At 35.6% G+C, this 23,546-nt stretch overlaps 1 protein-coding gene across 3 annotated transcripts in view; it reads left to right on the top strand.

The window, feature by feature from the left end:
- The first annotated feature begins 678 nt into the window (after positions 1–678).
- LOC106662751 (spectrin alpha chain, non-erythrocytic 1) overlaps positions 679–23,546 on the top strand; it is a 30,153-nt gene continuing 7,285 nt past the window's right edge. The window contains exons 1-50 of one of the 3 annotated variants that reach the window (XM_024229535.1): positions 679–766; positions 820–932; positions 1,009–1,196; positions 1,264–1,489; positions 1,596–1,727; positions 1,874–2,095; positions 2,183–2,394; positions 2,464–2,641; positions 2,714–2,914; positions 2,989–3,201; positions 3,840–4,272; positions 4,466–4,563; positions 4,774–4,923; positions 4,991–5,181; positions 5,250–5,441; positions 5,520–5,601; positions 6,266–6,343; positions 6,418–6,545; positions 7,232–7,469; positions 7,539–7,678; positions 7,742–8,000; positions 10,648–10,923; positions 11,005–11,135; positions 11,210–11,714; positions 11,771–12,067; positions 12,156–12,301; positions 12,367–12,772; positions 12,830–13,030; positions 13,113–13,290; positions 14,624–14,889; positions 14,970–15,129; positions 15,192–15,379; positions 15,445–15,647; positions 17,110–17,338; positions 17,407–17,691; positions 17,765–18,010; positions 18,489–19,037; positions 19,108–19,364; positions 19,642–19,828; positions 19,886–20,086; positions 20,141–20,371; positions 20,432–20,626; positions 20,685–20,864; positions 21,586–21,768; positions 21,837–22,027; positions 22,094–22,382; positions 22,453–22,635; positions 22,715–22,837; positions 22,911–22,984; positions 23,302–23,439. In XM_024229535.1, the coding sequence (XP_024085303.1) occupies positions 855–932; positions 1,009–1,196; positions 1,264–1,489; positions 1,596–1,727; positions 1,874–2,095; positions 2,183–2,394; positions 2,464–2,641; positions 2,714–2,914; positions 2,989–3,201; positions 3,840–4,272; positions 4,466–4,563; positions 4,774–4,923; positions 4,991–5,181; positions 5,250–5,441; positions 5,520–5,601; positions 6,266–6,343; positions 6,418–6,545; positions 7,232–7,469; positions 7,539–7,678; positions 7,742–8,000; positions 10,648–10,923; positions 11,005–11,135; positions 11,210–11,714; positions 11,771–12,067; positions 12,156–12,301; positions 12,367–12,772; positions 12,830–13,030; positions 13,113–13,290; positions 14,624–14,889; positions 14,970–15,129; positions 15,192–15,379; positions 15,445–15,647; positions 17,110–17,338; positions 17,407–17,691; positions 17,765–18,010; positions 18,489–19,037; positions 19,108–19,364; positions 19,642–19,828; positions 19,886–20,086; positions 20,141–20,371; positions 20,432–20,626; positions 20,685–20,864; positions 21,586–21,768; positions 21,837–22,027; positions 22,094–22,382; positions 22,453–22,635; positions 22,715–22,837; positions 22,911–22,984; positions 23,302–23,439 (10,337 nt within the window). In that variant the 5' untranslated portion in view covers positions 679–766; positions 820–854. The other 2 variants (XM_024229534.1, XM_024229536.1) reach the window with 2 other exon arrangements.

The following is a 23,546-nucleotide window of genomic DNA, read 5'->3' as shown; positions in this document are numbered from 1 at the left end:
TCTACGGGCAACTTCACACTGTGTGTCCTTCCTTTAATAATGTTACAAACCTAACACGTCATACCCACTCAAATGCTTGACTGGAGCCATTGAAAAAGGTTTAAGGATAAGAATAATATCAAATGAAATCAACAAAGGAAAAATATTAACTGAAAGCGATCTTTAGACGCAATGGAAGGGCACAATTCTCTTTTTTGTGCAAATGAGATTATTCATACAAACTTCAATACAGGACATAGAAAAACATTATTTACTGTTCATTTTGACTTTGATAGCTCCTAATTACCTGTAACTCATGTAGAAAAATAATGGCTTTAATTTCAAACTTTAAAAAATTGAGTGGTGTGTTAAAATTGTCCATCAGTGTATATACTGTTAATCATAATATCCAGAATTTGGCATTTGACAATTCAGTTTGTTTGTTTTTAGGATGAAGAAAATGAAAGTAGCGAGAAAAAATCAGCAAAAGATGCTTTGTTGCTGTGGTGTCAAAGAAAAACTACAGGCTATCCTGGTGTACACATTCAAGATTTTACAGGTGAAATATTGAAAATATTTCTTAACATCTCGTCCAATTTAACTATAACAATTATTTATATAGGATCGTGGAGGAGTGGACTTGGATTCAACGCCCTTATTCATTCCCACAGACCAGACTTAATCGAGTTTACTTCTCTTCATCCTGCAAAACACATTGAAAATCTAAACAATGCGTTTGAAATCGCCCACACTGAGCTTGGCATCCCTAAACTCCTCGACGCCGAAGGTATACATTTGAATTTTCATTATCCTCGCTTAGCATAATCAATTTAATTTCAGATGTCGATACAAATCGCCCTGATGAAAAGTCAATTATGACTTATGTTGCTTCTTACTATCACACATTTGCTAGGATGAAAAACGAAATGAAAAGTGGAAGAAGGATAGCCAACGTAATTATTTTACATATTAAGCATATTTTTATTTTTAAATTTAATTTCTACAATTATCCTTTGAATCCTTGAACAGATTGTGGGCCAAATGATGGACGCCGACAAAATGAAAGTATACTATGAAAAACTAACGACCACGCTGTTAGAATGGATCAAACAAAAAGTTGCACAACTAGAGGACAGGAATTTTCCCAATTCTCTGGAGGGAATACAAAAAGAATTGTTGTCATTCAAACAATACAGAACAATAGAAAAACCACCAAAGTAAAATATTACTTTTTAATACTTTTTACGGTTTGTTTTTATTATATTATTATATGTTGTATTTCAGGTACAAAGATAGGAGTGAAATAGAAGCACTTTATTTTCACATCAACACATTGTTGAAATCTCTTAACCAACCAGCTTTTATTCCCTCAGAAGGAAAATTGATCCATGATTTAGAAAGAGGTTGGGAAATGTTAGAAGCCGCTGAACACAGACGAGAAGTCGTTCTTAGACAAGAGCTCCTGCGACAAGAAAGATTAGAGCAGCTTAACTACAATTTTGAAAAAAAGGTTTGTCTAAATGCATTATTTTAATTTATAATTAAGATATATAATGAATTAAATTTGAAGTTTGCTAATATCCAGTCAATATTTTATTTTATTTTTTCAATTTTAGAGTGTCCTCCGAGAAGGATTTTTAAAAGAAATGATTCAAGTCTTATCCGATCAGAGGTATGGTAGCAATCTGGCTCAAGTGGACGCAACAGTAAAAAAGCACGAAGCCATCAGTGCTGATATTTTAGCTAGGGTAAAGTTATAATTCAATTTGCTAATTTCTGATTATTCATTACATTAGAATTTCTTGGCAAATATCAAAACATGTTTGACTGACCATATGGACAAGAATCTAGTAGTATGATTTGAGACATGCTACATTAGTATTTCTGTTTATAGGAGGAACGTTTTCACGATTTGAGTAACATGTGTGAAGAGCTAATCAAAGAGAATTACCACGGGCATGAAAAAGTAAAAAAAAGGGAAGTTGAAGTATTGTCAAAATGGAAGGAGCTTCTTCTTCTATTGGATAAACACCGTGCCAATTTAAATACAATGTGCACCCTGATGGCAATGTCAAGGGAAATTGACACTATTATGTCGACGATAAAAGATCTCGAGGTAATAACAAATTTTTAATATTTTAATTTGTCCAAATTTTAATTTAAAAAGTTTAAGTATAATAAGAAACGATTAACTTTTTTCAAGGCAAATTTCCAATCAGAGGATGTTGGGCCTCATTTACTAGGAGTTGAAGATCTTCTGCAGAAGCATAGTCTAAGTGAGATGCAGATTACTGTAGCTATGGGCGAGACAGTAAGAAAGCTTACAAGACAATGCCAGCAGTATATTTCAGCAGGTCACAAAGAAAGTCCATTGCTGCAGTCCAGGATTGATCAATTGAACAAAGCTTACACAAAGTAAGCGTCTTGATTTTTATAAAAGACCCTTTGATATTTGACACTTGTAACAATTTACTTTTGTTACAGTTTGATAGAAAGGTGTAAAACTAGAAAAGAGAGATTGGAAGAAGCTAGAAATTTTTATCAGTTTGTACAAGACCATGAAGATGAGGAAGGCTGGCTGATTGAGAAACAGAGGATCTGCCAGACGGGAATAACAGCAAAGGATTTACGCGCTGTAATCAGCCTACAACAAAAACACAAGGCTGGTTTTACATTATTGCCTTTATCTTTATTACATCTCTTATGTAAATATTTCATAATGAATTTTTTACAGTTGATGCTAGATGAGATGAGAGGGAGGAGACCAAAATCAGAACAGTTGTGCAATGCGGGTAAACAGTTGATTAATGAGAAACACCCAAAATCAAAAGAAATAATGTCAAGGGTCCAGAGCTTGCAGCACCACTGGCAAAAATTGACAGAATTGTCGACTAGTAGGAGTAAACAGCTTCAAGACGCTGCTGAAGCATATCAAGTAATTTTATTATAAATCAAAGAAAATTAAGAAAGAAAATTATTGTTTAATAAACATGTTTTTTTTTTAATTAGTTTTATGCTGATGCAAATGAAGCTGAATCATGGTTAAATGAAATGATGGCCCTCGTTAGTACAAAAGACGATGGAGAAGACGAACCCAGTGCTCAAGCTCTTCTACACAGACACAAAGATCTTGAAGGAGAAATTAACGCTTACACTGGAGACATTCAAAGTTTAAATGCTCAAGCTGAGAAACTGGTCAAAGCTGGAATTTCAACACTAGAGGTACACTAGAGCTTAAATATAATACAATTAATTAAGGTTTTCAGTTGAGATAAAAAAGGCAATGGTACGAGTGGGACTCGAACCCACGATCTTCGGCTAGATACGCCGCTGCTCTACCACTTGAGCTATCGTGACCTCGATCCACTCGGACACTAACTTTCCATCTCAACCTCACCTTTTGAATTTTCCCTCCTTTTTGCCATTTTTCAAATGTCGTGTAATCGGATTGGATTCTCGGCGACAATTGAAATGGTCACGGAGAGCTTTAGTGAAATATACTTCATTTTAAACTTATTAAATTCACTAGTTTCGTGGTCCGCTTGACCAATTAATATCTTACAATTAATTAACAACACATTTGACATTTGAAAAATGGCAAAAAGGAGGGAAAATTCAAAAGGTGAGGTTGAGATGGAAAGTTAGTGTCCGAGTGATCGAGGTCACGATAGCTCAAGTGGTAGAGCAGCGGCGTGTATAGCCGAAGATTGTGGGTTCGAGTCCCACTCGTGCCATTGACTACTTTATCTCAACTGAAAACCTTAATTAATTGTGTTATATTAATTGGTCAAGCGGACCACGAAACTAACTTAACTTGAACTTAAATATAATTTGAAAAGTATTAACTTTTTGGTTTTTAGTTATCAACTGAGCCTGAAATAGTAGAAGTGGAGCCCAGAGTAGAAGAATGGGTTTACGAGAAGCAGCTAGTCCCACAAGAAGTTTGGGAAGAAGAGCCTGTAGAAAAACTCGAGTCGAAAAATGTCAAGGAATACATGCCTGTTACCGAAGTCAAAGCGCTTTATGCTTTCAGCGGGCAGGAAGGAATGGTCATGGCTAAGGGAGAAGTGATGATCTTGCTTGACAAGAAAAATCCTGATTGGTGGAGTGTCAGAAAGGCCAACGGCCAAGTCGGTTTTGTACCTGCAAATTATGTTAAGGAACTAGAGCCAAAGATGAGAGAAGTCATCGTCCGTAGGGCTGAAAAAGTCCGAGGAGTTCAGAAAGTTAAAAAAACCAAACTTGTCGAAACAGTAGTCAGAGTGAAAAAAATATTACCTCCAAAACCAAAAGGTAAATTTTTTAAATTTTCTTTTTAATACAGTGAATTTTTCATTTAATCTTGGTGGTTTGTCTGCAAGTGAATAAACCCATGCTGAACTGATCAACTGAACGGTTTACTCCTAACACCCCAACTTCTCAGCTGCCCTTCTTTTTTTAATGCCCGCCTTCCTTCTATTTTTTTAATTTCATTTTTAATTTTTAGTTCAACCAAAGAAACAAGTAGTCAATGATAATCAGCAAGTAGAAAAGAGACAGAAATACATAAATGAGACATACACTCAGTTAAAAGACCTAGCACAAGTGAGTAATAAATCTTTTATTTTCACACAAAGCTTTATTGAATATAATCATATTGGGCTTCTAAAATATAAATCAGCATGTTCATGCTGTTTGTTTTGATCACACATTCAATATTTTTTCAATTTTAAAGTTTATCTGATTAATAGTTAATATCTGATATAATTAAAAATTATTTTAACAATCGTTTGAAATGTTATACACAATTTTCAGAAAAGACGGGCTTTGTTAGAGGATTCCATCAGATTATATGGTTTCTTTAGAGAGTGTGAAGATTTCAGCAAATGGATTAAAGATAAGGAAAAGATGCTCAGGTCTGGAGATAAATCTGATAATGTTGAAACTGCAAAGAGAAAATTTGAGGTAAATCGACTCTCTTTTTCTGAAAAATTCCCAGGAAGATATAATTGAATAACGAAATTCTTTGTAGAAATTTTTAACCGATCTGTCAGCTAGCAGTAAGAGGATTGAGGCCCTTGATGCCACAGTGGATGAATTTGTCGAACAGAACCATTCACAGCTTGATAAAGTGCGTGCCAAACAACAACAGATCCATCAAATGTGGGACCACCTGAACTGGTTGAAAGCACAGAAAGACAAAAGCCTTGAGGGTGCATCAAGGTTGTACACATTTCTATTTACTCCCAGAAATTGAGTCTAGGACCTAACTGTTTTTCTAATGATTCTAGTGTGGAATTGTTCCACCGGACGTGTGTCGAAGCCAAAGACTGGATGTATGAAAAAATGATGCAGCTAGATACTGCTGAGCTAGGCCCTGACCTGAAAACAGTACAAGCATTGCAGAGAAGACATCAAAACCTTGAAAGAGAGCTTGCGCCCGTTGAAGAAAAAGTGAACAGAGTAAACCACTTAGCAAACACGTACGTTTTCATACTGTTTTGATATCAATTCAAATAAGTAAAGATTTTTTTTTCTAATTTATTATATATTTTTTATAGTGTAAAATCATCTTATCCAAATGAAAAATCAAGTGTTAATACAAAACAAAAGGAAGTATTAGAATTGTGGGATAAAGTCCAGGTAAATGTTTTTTACATTTTTTACTTTAAAATAATTTAGAAATTGAGATAAAAAAGTCAGTGTCACAAGTGGGATTCGAACCCAGACCTTCGGCTAAATACACCGCTGCTCTACCACTTGAGCTATCGTGATTTCAATCCACTCAGACACCAACTTCCCATCTCAACCCCACCTTTTGAATTTTCCCTCCTTTTTGCCATTTTTCAAATGTCGTGTAATCTATTTGATTCTCAGTGACAAATGAAATGGCCACGGAGAGCTTTAGTGAAGATATACTTCATTTTAACTTATTAAATTCATTAGATTTCATGGTCCAATTGACCAAATAACATCTTTCAATTAATTAAGGTTTTTAGTTGAGATAAAAAGTCATTGTCACAAGCAGGATTCGAACCCACGACCTTCGGCTAGATATGCCGCTGCTCTACCACTTGAGCTATTGTGACTACGATCCACTCGGACACTAACTTCGAATCCCACTTGTGATACTGACTTTTTTTATCTCATCTGAAAACCTTAATTAATTGAAAGATGTTATTTGGTCAATCGAACCACGAAATCTAATGAATTTAAAAAATAATTAATATAATTTCACTTTTTTCAACCTTAATCAACTTCTAAATATATTTACTTGTGTTTCAACATAATTTTATTTTTGTTTTAGAAAAAAGCTGTCGATAGAAGATCAAGACTTGAAAATGCAGTTGGCCAACAGATATTTATGAATAGTTCAAAAAATTTGGTAAATTTTTTATCTTATTACATTATTTTAACCGTTTTAAGCGTATTGAATAAATTTACAAAATTGTCTTTCAGCTGAATTGGTTAACCTTGGTTAAAGAAGCTTTGAATGCCGATGAAACAGCACGGGATGTTCAAACTGCTGAAAGCCTTCTGAAAAAGCATATCGAGTTGACTGAAGACATCAAGGCCCATAATGACGAGTATGTCTCTTGTTTTTCTTTATTTCAATTATTCTTATTAGCATTCAATTAATTAAGGTTTTCAGTTTAGATAAAAAAGTCAGTGTCAGGGTGGGATTCGAACCCACGATCTTCGGCTAGATATGGTGCTGCTCTACCACTTGAGCTATCGTGACTTCGATCCACTTGGGCACTAATTTCCCATCTCAATCCCACCTTTTCGATTTTCCCTCCTTTTTGCCATTTTTCAAATGCTGTGTAATATATTTGATTCTCGGCGACAAATTGGCCATGGCCAATCAAGAATAGATAGAATCAAATAGATTTCACGGCATTTGAAAAATGGAAAAAAGGAGGGAAAATTCAAAAGGTGGGGTTGAGATGGGAAATTAGTGTCCGAGTGGATCGAGGTCACGATAGCTCGAGTGGTTGAGCAGCGGTGTATCTAGCCGAAGATCGTGGGTTCGAATCCCGCTCGTGACACTGACTTTTTTATCTCAACTGAAAGTCTTAATTAATTGAATGATATTGCTTGGTCAAGCGGACCACGAAAAATAGTGAATTCTTACTAACATTTAATAAATCATTTGTTCAATATAGGTTTGCAACTGAAAGTCTTAATTAATTGAATGATATTGCTTGGCCAAGCGGACCACGAAAAATAGTGAATTCTTACTAACATTTAATAAATCATTTGTTCAATATAGGTTTGTAGAATTATCAGACTTAGGAAATCAGCTTGTAGCCCACAACCCTGGGCTGACTGAAGTCAAAGACAGATTGGTCAAACTTGGAAAGGAACAAGCGGCTGTTCAAAAAGGACACGCTGAAAAAGGCGACTGGTTACGACAGTGCCTCGACCTCCAATGTTTTAACCAGGAAGCTGATCACATTGATACAACAACATCTATCCATGAAGCTTTTCTTGACTTTACTGATCTGGGTGTAAGAAAATTTCTAATTTTCAACATTTAAAAAAAAATCTGATGATTAAATACTTGATTACTTGTTTAGAGCTCAATTGATGATGTACTCGCTTTGCTTAAGCGACATGAAGATTTTGAAAACACTTTATATGCTCAGGATGAAAGAATAAAGCAATTTAGCGATATCGCTGACAAATTAATGAGAGCAAAACATTATGATTCTGAATAGTAAGGAAATATTTGTTTATTTTCTATTATCACTTATTCTGATATTAATTTTTTTATTTTTAGTGTAAACGACAGAAGAAATCAAGTCATTCAAAGACGTAAAAATGTAAAGGAACTGTCTGCTAAGAGAAGAGCCGAATTGATCGCTTCTTCAAACTTCCACAATTTTGCTGCAGATGTTGATGACCTGAGAGCTTGGCTTGGAGAAAAAATAAAAACCGCTGGAGATGAGTCATACCGCGACTTGAACAACATTGAGCGTAAGCTTCAAAAGCATGAAGCTTTCGAAAGGGAGCTCAGATCGAATGAGAAACAACTGAGAACAATAAACAAGGGTGGCGAAAGGTTAATAGCGGAAGGCAATTACAGAAAGCCCGAAGTTGAACAACTGCTTAAAGAGCTCAACGCAAAATGGCACGCTCTTGTCAAATGTTCCATGGAAAAGGGCAAGCGACTGAGACAAGCCGCGGCTCAACATTCTTACAACAGAACTCTGGAAGATGCGAAGATCAAGATTGAAGAGATCAAATGCTGCTTACAATCTGATCAATTAGGATCTGACTTGAGAAATTGCAAACAACTTCTTAAGAAACATCAGGTAAAAACAATTGCTACAACAGGTCTTTTTAAAAAAAAGGAAAAAAAGTCACATTAAAAATAATCATTTTACCATTTTCAGGCAGTTGAATCTGATATTAATCAATGGGAACAGAAGATAAAAGATTTGAATTCTCTGGGCCAAGAAATGGTTCATGAGGGGCATTTTGATGCCGACAATATAATTAAAGATTGTAAAAAGTGTTATGATAAGTCAGTTCATTTTTTGTTTTAATATTGATTTTGGTTTGAAAATCGTTATTTCAATTGATCATTTTTGTCTCTAGGTTTAGCGCTCTTCAAGAACCGGCCAGAAAGAGGCGAGAAGCTCTTGAAGAGTCACTCATGTTTCATAAATTTGGCTTTGAACTTGAGACTGAGTTAGGTTGGATAAGAGAACACCTACCGTTGGCTTCATCAGACACTCTCGGCAGTAACCTTTACCAAGCACAAGCATTATTCAAAAAACACAAAAAATTGGAAGCAGAAATCGAAGGCCATCAGCCGATGATTGAAAAAACTCTAGCATCCGGCAACGCTTTAATACATCAAAGTCACCCAGAGACAAAGCAGGTCGCTTCGCTCTGCACAGGCCTGCAAGATGCTTGGGATGACCTGAAACAAAAGGCTCATGACCGAGCTAAAAAGCTTGAGCTTTCGCTTAAAGCCCAACAGTTCTTTTCTGAAGCAAATGAAGTTGAAAGTTGGCTCTCAGAGAAGAATAATATTTTAAGCTCTTCAGATTTTGGCAGAGACAGGGATGCTGCCTCAAAGCTTCTCACTAAGCACAAGGTATTTGTTTATAAATCATAAATCAAACTAATAAAATTAAAAATAAACATTTTTAGGCTTTAGAACTTGAACTTGACACATATAATGGTATTATATCGGAAATGGGAAGAGTATCGAATGCGATGGTAGTTAGTAAACATCCTGACTGTAAAGCGATTGCAAGCAAACAAGCATCAATCCAGCAGCAGATGAGAAATCTGCAAAAGTTGGCAAGTACAAGGCAAAAACGCCTTGTTGAAAGTATGTGCCGACATGAATATTTTAGCGAAAGCACTGAATTGGAAGAATGGATCAAAGAGCAACTTCAAGCAGCCAGCTTGGAAGATTATGGACAAGACTATGAACACTTACTTGTATGCATCTTTCAATTAAAAAAAAATAAAATAAAATAAAAAGATCATCACTGGAAATTTGTTTTAAATGTTTTTCCTTTAATGTTTCAGAATCTGCAAAAGAAATTTGAAGATTTGAAACATCTGGTTGATGCAGGAACTGAACGTTTTAATCAGTGTAAAGTCCTTGCGACCAAACTTGTAACAAATGAAAGTCCTTATGCAGAAGAAATTGAATCACGACAGTATCATTTAGGGTAATTATTATATAAATTTAAAAGTTAAAAAAATTATTTATATATTTTTTAACTCTTTTCTTTAGGGAATATTGGCAACAGTTGATGACTGCACTTGACAAAAGGGATCAGAGATTAACTGCTGCTGGAGAAATACACAGGTTCAATCGAGATGTAGCTGATGCCTTATCAAGAATAAATGACAAGAAAGCTGTCCTTGGAGATGACTTAGGAAGAGACCTCAATTCAGCTCTAGCACTTGTCCGGCGTCACGAAGGGTTTGAAAATGACCTTGTCGCACTTGGTGACAGACTCCAGGTTCTTGTTGAAGATGCAGTGAGACTCCAGGCTCTGTACCCAGGAAGCAATGTCAATCAGATCGCACAGAAACAAGAAGTCCTAATAGCTAGTTGGGAAGATTTAAAACAACAATCTGATCTAAGGAAAAGAATACTTCAAGCCAGCTGTGATCATCAACGATTTTTATCACAGGTAGGTTCCTTCACAGATATCGTTTTTCCAACAATACTTAAATATTTTATTTTCTAGGTCAGGGATTTGATGAGTTGGGCGAATGAGTTACGAATGACTATAATGACTGACGTCAAAGCCCGAGACGCTGGAATGGCTCAGAGTTTTAAAGAAGAGCATAAAAGGTTTTGTGCTGAAATCGAAGCGAGAGAAGACAGCTTCCGGCAAGTTATGGATTTGGCTGATGAAATGATTCAAAACAATCATTACGCATCTCATGTAATTTTCTCAAAACTTTATGGAGTTGTTTAAAATATTAGATGAATAATAATAATAATGGAATTATTATTCTTTTAAATAGGAAATTCAAGAAAAGTTCAATCAGCTTCTTGAAGAGAGAGAGAAGCTTCACACAGTCTGCCAGCACAAGAATGTCCACCTTGATCAACAAATTGATCTTCATCTTTTCTTAAGAGATGCAAAACAGATTGATACATTGTGCAATTCTCAAGAAGTGGCTCTTTCTAACAATGATTTCGGTACAATAAACAAAGGCGGTGAAAGGTTGATAGCGGAAGGCAATTACAGAAAGCCCGAAGTTGAACAACTGCTTAAAGAGCTCAACGCAAAATGGCACGCTCTTGTCAAATGTTCCATGGAAAAGGGCAAGCGACTGAGACAAGCCGCGGCTCAACATTCTTACAACAGAACTCTGGAAGATGCGAAGATCAAGATTGAAGAGATCAAATGCTGCTTACAATCTGATCAATTAGGATCTGACTTGAGAAATTGCAAACAACTTCTTAAGAAACATCAGGTAAAAACAATTGCTACAACAGGTCTTTTAAAAAAAAAGAAAAAAAAGTCACATTAAAAATAATCATTTTACCATTTTCAGGCAGTTGAATCTGATATTAATCAATGGGAACAGAAGATAAAAGATTTGAATTCTCTGGGCCAAGAAATGGTTCATGAGGGGCATTTTGATGCCGACAATATAATTAAAGATTGTAAAAAGTGTTATGATAAGTCAGTTCATTTTTTGTTTTAATATTGATTTTGGTTTGAAAATCGTTATTTCAATTGATCATTTTTGTCTCTAGGTTTAGCGCTCTTCAAGAACCGGCCAGAAAGAGGCGAGAAGCTCTTGAAGAGTCACTCATGTTTCATAAATTTGGCTTTGAACTCGAGACTGAGTTAGGTTGGATAAGAGAACACCTACCGTTGGCTTCATCAGACACTCTCGGCAGTAACCTTTACCAAGCACAAGCATTATTCAAAAAACACAAAAAATTGGAAGCAGAAATCGAAGGCCATCAGCCGATGATTGAAAAAACTCTAGCATCCGGCAACGCTTTAATACATCAAAGTCACCCAGAGACAAAGCAGGTCGCTTCGCTCTGCACAGGCCTGCAAGATGCTTGGGATGACCTGAAACAAAAGGCTCATGACCGAGCTAAAAAGCTTGAGCTTTCGCTTAAAGCCCAACAGTTCTTTTCTGAAGCAAATGAAGTTGAAAGTTGGCTCTCAGAGAAGAATAATATTTTAAGCTCTTCAGATTTTGGCAGAGACAGGGATGCTGCCTCAAAGCTTCTCACTAAGCACAAGGTATTTGTTTATAAATCATAAATCAAACTAATAAAATTAAAAATAAACATTTTTAGGCTTTAGAACTTGAACTTGACACATATAATGGTATTATATCGGAAATGGGAAGAGTATCGAATGCGATGGTAGTTAGTAAACATCCTGACTGTAAAGCGATTGCAAGCAAACAAGCATCAATCCAGCAGCAGATGAGAAATCTGCAAAAGTTGGCAAGTACAAGGCAAAAACGCCTTGTTGAAAGTATGTGCCGACATGAATATTTTAGCGAAAGCACTGAATTGGAAGAATGGATCAAAGAGCAACTTCAAGCAGCCAGCTTGGAAGATTATGGACAAGACTATGAACACTTACTTGTATGCATCTTTCAATTTAAAAAAAATAAAAAATAAAAAGATCATCACTGGAAATTTGTTTTAAATGTTTTTTCCTTTAATGTTTCAGAATCTGCAAAAGAAATTTGAAGATTTGAAACATCTGGTTGATGCAGGAACTGAACGTTTTAATCAGTGTAAAGTCCTTGCGACCAAACTTGTAACAAATGAAAGTCCTTATGCAGAAGAAATTGAATCACGACAGTATCATTTAGGGTAATTATTATATAAATTTAAAAGTTAAAAAAATTATTTATATATTTTTTAACTCTTTTCTTTAGGGAATATTGGCAACAGTTGATGACTGCACTTGACAAAAGGGATCAGAGATTAACTGCTGCTGGAGAAATACACAGGTTCAATCGAGATGTAGCTGATGCCTTATCAAGAATAAATGACAAGAAAGCTGTCCTTGGAGATGACTTAGGAAGAGACCTCAATTCAGCTCTAGCACTTGTCCGGCGTCACGAAGGGTTTGAAAATGACCTTGTCGCACTTGGTGACAGACTCCAGGTTCTTGTTGAAGATGCAGTGAGACTCCAGGCTCTGTACCCAGGAAGCAATGTCAATCAGATCGCACAGAAACAAGAAGTCCTAATAGCTAGTTGGGAAGATTTAAAACAACAATCTGATCTAAGGAAAAGAATACTTCAAGCCAGCTGTGATCATCAACGATTTTTATCACAGGTAGGTTCCTTCACAGATATCGTTTTTCCAACAATACTTAAATATTTTATTTTCTAGGTCAGGGATTTGATGAGTTGGGCGAATGAGTTACGAATGACTATAATGACTGACGTCAAAGCCCGAGACGCTGGAATGGCTCAGAGTTTTAAAGAAGAGCATAAAAGGTTTTGTGCTGAAATCGAAGCGAGAGAAGACAGCTTCCGGCAAGTTATGGATTTGGCTGATGAAATGATTCAAAACAATCATTACGCATCTCATGTAATTTTCTCAAAACTTTATGGAGTTGTTTAAAATATTAGATGAATAATAATAATAATGGAATTATTATTCTTTTAAATAGGAAATTCAAGAAAAGTTCAATCAGCTTCTTGAAGAGAGAGAGAAGCTTCACACAGTCTGCCAGCACAAGAATGTCCACCTTGATCAACAAATTGATCTTCATCTTTTCTTAAGAGATGCAAAACAGATTGATACATTGTGCAATTCTCAAGAAGTGGCTCTTTCTAACAATGATTTCGGTATGGAAAACAAAAGACAATTTTACAAGTTTTTTTTCTTCATTTTGATGTGAATTTGATGAATGTTTTCCACTTGGTATGGAGGGGGTGCATCTAACCTACTGGATCTAAAGTTTATAAGTTATGAATATAAAAGTTATACCATTTGGCGACTATCTAAAATAATTCATTCCTTCCCAGACAATGAATATTGTATTGCTTTTAATGACTTTGATTGATTTAGTTTCAAAAGGTCTTTATTTGGCAAAGAATAAAATTATGCAGTATTAAGAAACGCGTTCGGCACCAACAGAGCTGCCAAAAAAGTTTGGATTCAGGCAAAATACATTCAATGTGAAAAAGCTTTTTATTGAATTCATGAAAAAAAAAAAAAAAAACGTAGCTACTTCTTCCAACTTCCCCATTTTTTAGAGAAGTTTAATAGATCAATATAATAATTAAATTATGATGAGATATTTTGTTGATGTCTGTTATGTGATGAACCCATAGTTTTCATTCTTGTTATAATTATTTTTACTTAAATTCACTAATTTCGTGGTCCGCTTGACCAATTAATATATTACAATTAATTAAGGTTTTTAGTTGAGATAAACAAGTCAATGGCACGAGCAGGATTCGAACCCACGATCTTCGGCTAGATACGCCGCTACTCTACCACTTGACCTATCGTGACCTTGATCCACTCGGANTCCACTTTGGTATGGAGGGGGTGCATCTAACCTACTGGTTCTAAAGTTTATAAGTTATGAGTTATGAGTTACGAAGTTTATGAGTTACGAATGACTATAATGACTGACGTCAAAGCCCGAGACGCTGGAATGGCTCAGAGTTTTAAAGAAGAGCAAAAGTTATACCATTTGGCGACTATCTAAAATAATTCATTCCTTCCCAGACAATTGTCCGAGTGGATCGAGGTCACGATAGCTCAAGTGGTAGAGCAGCGGCGTATCTAGCCGAAGATCGTGGGTTCGAATCCCGCTTAAGCCATTGACTTTTTTTTTCTCAAACTAAAAACTTTAATTAATTGTAATTATTTTTACTGGTCTTATCTGTCACACAAACTCTAAAGATGCAAAATGACAAAGCCGGCTATAAAGACAGAAAAAGATTACCAAATCTGATCTAACTACAAATTAAATTATTATTGAAACATATAGTTACATACATTTTTTAGAAACCTCCAAAAATCTTGTCTTTTGCCACTTTTGACAAAACTAAAATTCTTCAGCATACATTTTTCTCAGCAAGCCATTAAATAATAATTATTAGTTTAATAACTGATAATTGATATAGTGTATTATTTTATTACATTTTACCAATTTTTTTTCTTCAGGCGATTCTGTGGATGAAGTATCCATTCATGTCAAAAAGCATGATGCTTTTGAAAAACTGTTTGCTACGCAGGAGGACAAAGTCGCCCTTCTTAACGAACATGCGTCAAAATTGCTGGCTCAAAATCATTTCGAGGCAAACATCATTGCACAAAGGCTTCAAGAAGTAATGGCCCGAAGAGCTGCAATAAGAGATTTGTGCAACAGCAAGAAAAACAAACTTGATAATGCGTTACTTCATGCTCAGTTTAACCGCGATGTTGCTGAAGTATGTCACCTTTTTGTATCGTCACAAAAAAAAACAAAAAAAATTGTTTTTATTAAACCTCATAATTGATACACTTTCAGGCTGAACACTGGATTGGAGAAAAACTGAAGAAGCTTGAAATGGAAGCAAAAGCAGAGGTGAGCAGTTTAGAAGACAAAATCAAAAAGTTACAAAAACATCAAGCCTTCCAAGCTGAGCTTTCAGCTAACAAAGGAAGAATCACAGCTATACAAGAAAAAGGTATAATTGCTAATATCTTTTTCCTTTGGATCTCACTTTAATATTTTTTAATTAAATTAAAGGAGACCTACTTTTGGCCAAAAAGCACAAATCATCACGGGAAATTCAAGAAAGTCTTGACCATCTGGCAGCCTTGTGGAACAGCTTGCTCAAAGAAAGTGCGAACAGAGGCAGAGGACTGGAAGAAGCTCAAGATATTCTTGAATTCAACAATCAGCTTGATAAGATCGAAGCTTGGATCAGAGATAAAGTATGTTTTGTGATGATACAGAACTTCATAAAATTGGTAAAACTTGATTTTTACTTGTATTTTAGGAAATGATGGTACAAGCCGGTGATATGGGCAGAGATTATGAACACTGTTTAGCTCTCCAACGAAAATTGGACGACGTCGACAGCGACATGCGTGTCGATGACACTAGGATTAAATCAATCAATGCTCTCGCCGATAAACTAATCAGGCAAGGTAGAAGTGATACAAGAGCAGTTCAGCAAAAGAGAGACCATTTCAATAACAAGTAATAAACAAATCTATTATATTTGTTAAATTAGTAGTGTATAATTTATTTATTTTTAATTATTGTAAGAAATTAACGAGTTCAACCAACCACATAGGTTTTTCAAGTGATATGTAAAATAATAAATAAATAAAGGTATCACAGGGAAAAGTTATCACATTTATAAATCAATTTCATGATTTAACTTTTTGATTTGAATGAATTCATAGCAGTCATAACTTGAGAACATCTTGAAGCAAACAGGGGTTTGAGCCAGTCCTTCACCTTTTGTCCCAGGTTGAAGTGAATCGTGTTTTTTACGTGAGGTTAGTGTGGAACTTATTGAATTTGGTCGTAATACATTTTTGAAGGGAAGTTTAATTCTTGATGATTTTGAGAATTCCTCACATTCTGCAGAGCATCCACTATCATTCTGAGATTTTTTTGCAGTGCTTGAACACTATTTTTACGTTGCTGCAGTTTCCTATACCTCATTTTTTTCAGATTTTTTTTTCATATTTAACAATAGGTAGAGAATCAGTGCTTTAGCATATCCTTCAGGTACTTTTTTCATTATGTGTTTGGAAATGGATGCCAGGATATTTCAGCTTTTTTTATCATTCACAAGATGTTTTTGTTGATGGTGATTAATTCTGGGGACCATGAAAACATGTTTGCTTCATATTTATGGTGATTTTCCCTCCTTCCATGTACGATTCAATTGAATACATTCATGAGCACATTCTACACATAGGCCTTAGATGCCACTATATTATCGTCTTTGGCATATATTATGGTGACATTTGCAAACTTCACTAGCTGACAACCTCTGTGGTTAGGAAGGTCACTTATGTAAAAAATAAAAAAGTTTAAGAGAAAGGATGGAGCCCTGAGGAGTGCTTGCTTTAATTTGCTTTGTCACTGAGGTATGCTCTTTAATTTTAACATAGAATGACATGTTATCGAGAAATGAAGATAAGGAACATCTTCTGAAAGTTTCATAATTTTTACTTGAATTTTAAGCCTAAGTGCCAACTCGAAAGCTTTCTGCAAATTTAGAAGTGCACAGAGTGTAATGTTTAAGTTGCAAATTCCTTTTACGATATCTGCAGCAAGTTTGAAAATCTGATGTTGGGCTGAGTGGTTTTGTGTAAATCCAAACGTATGTCGAGAAATGATGTCTTTATTGAACGGTTTCAGCCTGGTTCAAAAATGTCAAAGGAGGCTGATTGGGCATTAGTTCTCATCTAAATTATTGCTTTTTGCCTGGCTGTTAATTCTGCTGTTTTTCAAGTTGAAGGAAAGTAATCATTCCTGAAGCAATCATTGAAAATTTGAACTAGGTTCATAATTCCTTCGATTGGTGGATTTTTGAGGTGGATTGCAGAATTGTGTCCTTCTTTCTTTTCGTTCAGCTTTTTAATTTTAATTTTTTAAGTTAACTTCTAAGGGCATGTATAAAATTTAAAAATGGCATTTATAGATGGCGAGGTCTTCAAGGAGCATTGAGCGAATACAGAGAGCATCTGGCTGGTGCTTTAGAAATACATTCTTTTAATAGAGACGTTGACGATACATCACAGAGAGTTTCTGAAAAAGCTTTAGCAATGACATCTGATGATTTAGGAAAAGATTTGAATGCTGTTGAACATCTTCGAAGAAAGCAAGATGCTCTTGAAAGAGATATGACCGCAATTGATGGTAAATTAAAAGTAAGTATAGATGTTAACATCATTGCATTTTAGAACAAATCTTATTTAATATTTTCTTTATTTTAAAGGAGCACGATGTAGAATGCAGAAGGTTAGTAAGCAAATACCCGGACATGTCGACTCCAATTAGGAACAAACTGACTGAGCTTCAGGACAACTGGCATAACTTGCAGTCTTTGAAAAACAGGAGGAGAGATGCGCTCAATTCTGCTTATACTAGTCATAAGTTCCAAGCTGAACTCAAGGAACTCCAAATTTGGGTTGCAGACACTATCAAAAGGATGGGTTCATCTGAATTACCTACTAATGTTGCTGAAGCGCATCTTATGCTAGAGATGCACGACGAAAGAAAAGTATTACATGACGGTTTCAGTTTAATTCATTTTTAACAGAATTGATTATTAATGCTTTATCACTAATGTTTAGGCTGAAATAGATGGAAGACAAGAGATTTTTAAGACACTGAAAGAAGCAGGTCTTCGTCTGAATCCACCACATGAAGATGATTTAGCCAAGTTGGAAGAACTCCGCCGTACGCTCGCAGCTGCTTGGGAGGATCGCAGACAGAAATTGGCCCAAGCTCAACAATTACAATTATTCAAGCAGCAAGCAGATCAAGTAGACAGCTGGCTCGCATCAAAGGAAGCTTTTCTTAATAATGATGATTTGGGGGTAGGATTTGTTTTATTTACAAGTTCATTATTTTTCGTGGTCTGCTTGACCAATTAATAACATTCAATTAATTAAGGTTTTAAGTTGAGATAAAAAAGTCAGTATCATGAGCGGGATTCAAACCCATGACCTTCAGCTTGATACGCCGCTACTCTCCCACTTGAGCTATCGAGACTTTGATCCCCTCGGGCACTAACTTCCCACCTCAACCCCACCTTTTGAATTTTGAAAAATGGCAAAAAGGAGGGAAAATTCAAAAGGTGGGGTTGAGGTGGGAAATTAGTGCTCGAGGGGATCGAAGTCACGATAGCTCAAGTGGTAGAGTAGCGGCGTATCAAGCCGAAGGTCGTGGGTTTGAATCCCACTCATGACACTGACATTTTTATCTCAATTTAAAACCTTAATTAATTGAATGTTATTTATTTACAAGATTTATTAATATTGATATATAAAAAAATAATTGAATTGTTACTTGTAGGATACATTAGCAAGCGTGGAAGAATTGATAATGAAGCATGAAGCATTTGAAAAAACGGTTGACTCACAGCTTAGCAGGGTTGACGATGTTGAAAAACTAGGAAAAGAGGTTTTATCGGACGATCATTACGCTGCAAATGTAATCATGCAAATTCTTCAAGCGCTAACTACAAGGAGAGATAAACTTAAAGAGAATACAATGCTGAGAAGAAAGAGATTGCAAGAGTCTAAGAAGCTTCACCAGTTCTTAAGAAATGTCTACGAGGTGGAAAGCTGGTTGGTTCAAAAGCAGCAAGTCGCTGGCGATGAAAGCTACAGGGATTCTAGCAACCTTCAGAGCAAAATTCAAAAACACATCGCCTTCGAAGCTGAACTTGTCGCAAACAAAGGAAGAGTCAGTGGAGTTAGTAACGAAGGTGAAAATTTAATCCGCGAAAACCATTTCGCATCTGCTGAAATCCAGAGTAAACTCGATGAATTAGAATCTGAATGGAGATGTCTTCAAGAAACCAGTATGATTAAAAAAGATAGATTAAACGAAGCTTACCAAGTAATTTCATTAAAAATTAAACTTTTTCTCGTACATTTAAGTATACGGTCACATAAATAATTATTTTCAGGCACTTTTGTTCAGCCGAACCCTCGAAGAACTTGAAACTTGGATTGATGACATAGAAGGCCAACTGACAAGCGAAGACCATGGAAAAGATCTTATAAGCATTAAAAACTTGTTGAAGCGTCACACCCTTTTAGAAAACGATGTGACTGGTCATGGTGATGCGTTCAACCAACTTAAAGATACAGCTTCGGCATTCCAAAGATCTAACCATTTTATGAAAGAGGAAATTCAAGAAAGGGCTAAAGCCGTGATTGAAAGGTATTTGTTTGATTACTGATTTTCTCTGCATTCATCTAATTATAGCTTTAAGTATAGTTTTGTATCTTTTGGGTGATCATGGTAGCCAAGTGAGCTTGATAGACTCTCGGCTCTAGACCTTGTGATCGTGGGGTTGATTCCCACCATAGCCCCTGGTCCTTTTTTCATGCAACCCTTCCTTACCCCTCCAAAAAAAAAAATGTTCCTTGTCTAATACGCAACGTTCATACAACCATAAAAATAAAAATTAAGAAGTGGGGTTTATTATAATTTTTAGATATCGTTCTCTTCAAGAGCCAATGCAAATTAGAAGGGACAACTTGGAAGATGCCCTACTCCTTCATCAGCTTCTAAGAGACATTGAAGATGAAATGCAATGGTTTACAGAAAAAGAACCACTCGCAGCATCAGTGGATCTTGGAAACAGTTTAAATGCAGTCCAGAGTTTACAGAAAAAACACCAGGTACATTGCAGCGTAGATTAACATCGACGTTAATGACTTACTTATGAAACTCTTTAGGTATTGGAAGCTGAAATTGCATCGAGAGAACAGGTTGTCGCATCATTAGAGAACAGAGCGCAGCAAATGGTAAGAAGTGGACATTTCGCCGCTAACCGAATTGAGACAGCCTACAATGATCTTTGCGAGCAAGTAGCCAAAATCAAAAATCTTTCTAAAGAACGAAAAGGTCGCCTTCTTGATGCTGTCGAATCACAAATGGTAATTGCATCAACATAAAATGAAGATTTATTATTTACCATTTTTGGGTTTTAGTTTTATGTAGAGGCAAGTGAAGCGGAAGCTTGGCTTAAAGAGAAAAAACCTTTACTTACGTCGAGTGATCGCGGAAAAGATGAAGACTCTGTTCAGTCTCTTCTCAAAAAATTAGAAGGGATTGGCCGTGAAATCATGTCCTTTCATCAAACCGTCGGCAGACTTGCAAATCTATCCCATGGTCTTTTGGACAGAAACCATTTTGACAGTGTTAACATTGAAAACAAACAGGTACTTTATATTTTTGCTGATTTGTTGAAATGTCTTTAATGTAATATGTATTTTTTACAGATTGAAATAGAGAATAAACTAAAAGAAATTGAAGCGCTTTATAAAGAGAGAGAATGGCTTCTTGTAGAAAGTCGTAAGTACTTCAGGTTTTTGAGAGAAGCGGAGGAAGTTGCAGAATGGATAAGCGACCAGACTGCTATAGCTGCATCAGAAGATTATGGCCGGGATGTTGAACATGTTGAACTTTTGATTCAAGTAATTTAGATTAAAAATATGAGTCGTCAAATTATTGCTTATAATAATAATTTTTCAGAGATTTGACAATGTTCTTAGTGCTCTGTCCTCGAGTGAAGGCCGAGTCACAAACTGTTTACAGTCTGGAGAGGCATTAATTTCAGAAGAAAACCCAGAATCGGACAAAATAAAAGCTAAAATGGAAGAAACTCAACAACTATGGGATGATCTCAAAGAACTCGCACACGCTCGCCATGATGTAATACCATTAAATATATATTTTCCAATATATTATTTATTAATCCGTATATGTTTAGCAGTAATAATTGAAATAATCAGTATGGCTCTGAACATATAATACATTAATGTAATTATAACAGAAGTAATTATTTCAATAACAGCTCCCTGCGGCCATTTTATAAATCACCAAGAGGGGTGTCGGTGGCCGCAACGGTGTAGGCGTTGACACGGCACTCATCATTGTAAGGTCGAGGTCCTGAGTTCGAATCCAGCGGCCCTGCATTCGAACCTGACATTCTTACAAATGGGCTTTTTTTTCAAAAACACCAGCACCCCGAGGGTTGATATAACCTCTGCTGTTGCGAACCCTTGTTAAAAAAACAAAAAAAAAAAACACCAAGAATCGAATCATGATTACAAATTATTTGAAAATATGGCAGAAAGTACAATTCAAAAGGTTGTAGATTGAGATGAGGAGTTGCTCTCCACGTGGATTAAAGTCACAACAGTTTTAGTGGTTAGAGTAGTGGCATTTTGAGCTGAAGGTTGTGAGTTCGAATCCTGCTCATAGCACTAACTTTTTCATCTCGACCAAAACCTTAGATTAAATGTATTACTAATTGAAATAATCAATATGGTCAATTATGACATCTAAACATATATGGATTGATATAATAATTAAAGCAGAAATTATTTCTACTACTAATTGAAATATTATTTATTAATCGAATAATTTTTAGGCACTGGCAGGTGCTAAACAAGTACATGTATTTGACCGTACAGCAGATGAAACAATTAGCTGGATACAGGAAAAAGACTCAAGCCTATCAACTGAGGGTTTTGGTCAAGATTTAGAATCGATTCAAGCTTTAGTCAGAAAGCACGAAGTGTTTCTAACTGATCTTGCTGCAGTAAAAGAACAAGTAATTCTTTTAAAAGTGTTTTACTTTGACGATGATGTCTTAAATAATTTGTAATTATTTTGAATCAGGTTGAAAGTGTTGTTGAAGAAGGAGGAAGACTGTCAGGCTTATTCCCAGATGCGAGAGAGCATATTGAAGTCAAACACGAAGAGGTGACGGATGCTTGGACACAGCTTTTTGAAAAGACTGAACAAAGGAGGAAGCATCTACAAGAAGCCGAACAGCTTCAAAGCTACTTTGACCTGTCTAGAGATCTAATGTAACTTTACTTTTAAACTCACATAAATTAATTTAAACAAATTATTTTTACACTGATAAATGTTAGGGCATGGATAAGTGAGATGATAGCCAAAGTCACGTCACCAGAATTAGCCCAAGATGTTTCGGGTGCTGAAGCACTGATTTCACGACACATGGAGCACAGGGCTGAGATCGACAGCCGGGAAGAGGCTTTCATACAATTCTACACGACGGGAAATGCTCTTGTGAAACAGGGTCATTTTCTTTCTAATGACATCTTGGACAAAATTAGGATTCTGGAGCAACGAAAGCAGCTTCTCAACGAAACATGGGAGCGACGTAAAATCATTTACGACCTCAGCCTTGATACTCAAGTAATCTCAGTTTTAATTCTCTTCTTCGCAAATGTGTTTCAACTCTGAGACTATTTATTCTATTTTTAAGGTGTTTATGAAAGAAGCAAACTTATTAGAAAACTGGATTAATGCAAGAGAGCCGATATTGCACGATGAAAAATATGGAGACTCAATAGCACAAGTTGAGGAATTAATCCGTAAACACGAAGATTTTGAAAAAACCATCGAAGCGCAGGGAGACAAGTTTAATGCACTTCGACGAATCACTTTGGTATACATATATAAACATACGCTATACCATTCAGTTTAAAGTTAGTAACATTCATTTGTAACATTGCTTTCATTTTTAGCTCGAGCAAGCTTTTCACAGACAACAAGAGGCCGAGGCTTCAGCAAGACAAGCTGAAAGGGAAAGAGTTGAAAAAGAAAGAATTGAAGCGAGGAAAAGGAAAGAAGTTCAAAGACTATCAGATGTGAGTTTTTCCCCTAAAAAACTATCTACCTGTCACATAATAATAACTAATAATTGGTGTTTTACTATTTCAGGAGCGAAGGAAGGAAGATGAAAGGAGAAGACATGAAATTAATGGTGGTCCAGAATCTCCTGGGAAAAACGCGAGGTAAAAATCGATTCTGTAAAATAATAAGTTGTAAAAAAAAAATTGTAGCATGGCGTTTTTAAAATGTTGAATTCCTCTTTAAATATTAATATTTCATCATTTCCTTCTTTGTATTAAATTGAACAAAAATTTCTAATCGCATTTAAATAGTGTTGAATGTTTTTCTTTAGCCTTCAAATTGTTTGTACTAGGTAAGCTATTAACATGTAGATTTATGCTTATATTTTGCCAAATATTAACATTTAACTAAAATTAAAGAGAAAAGAAAATTAAAATTAACATAAAACATTATTTACATTGCATGTTTGCACGTTTAGCTTAATTGAAGTGAAGCATGATTTGGTGATTGAGCCAGGGAACTGGCCTTTCTCAAGTTCAATATTCGAGGAAGGACGAAGCAACCCTGAATTGCAGACTGACATAACCAAAACCCTTTCATCTGCCAGTATTAATAGGTTTGTTCTTTATAAGAAACCTTGTATAAGTAAATTGCCTTTTGTAACATATATAGGTATATCAAAATTAATTGTTAATATAAATATATTTACAATAATCATTACTT

This window comes from Cimex lectularius, unplaced genomic scaffold (assembly GCF_000648675.2).
Source record: "Cimex lectularius strain Harlan isolate CLEC.00 unplaced genomic scaffold, Clec_2.1 scaffold402, whole genome shotgun sequence".
NCBI lineage: Eukaryota > Metazoa > Arthropoda > Insecta > Hemiptera > Cimicidae > Cimex > Cimex lectularius.
This window is presented reverse-complemented; position numbering and strand designations above follow the sequence as displayed.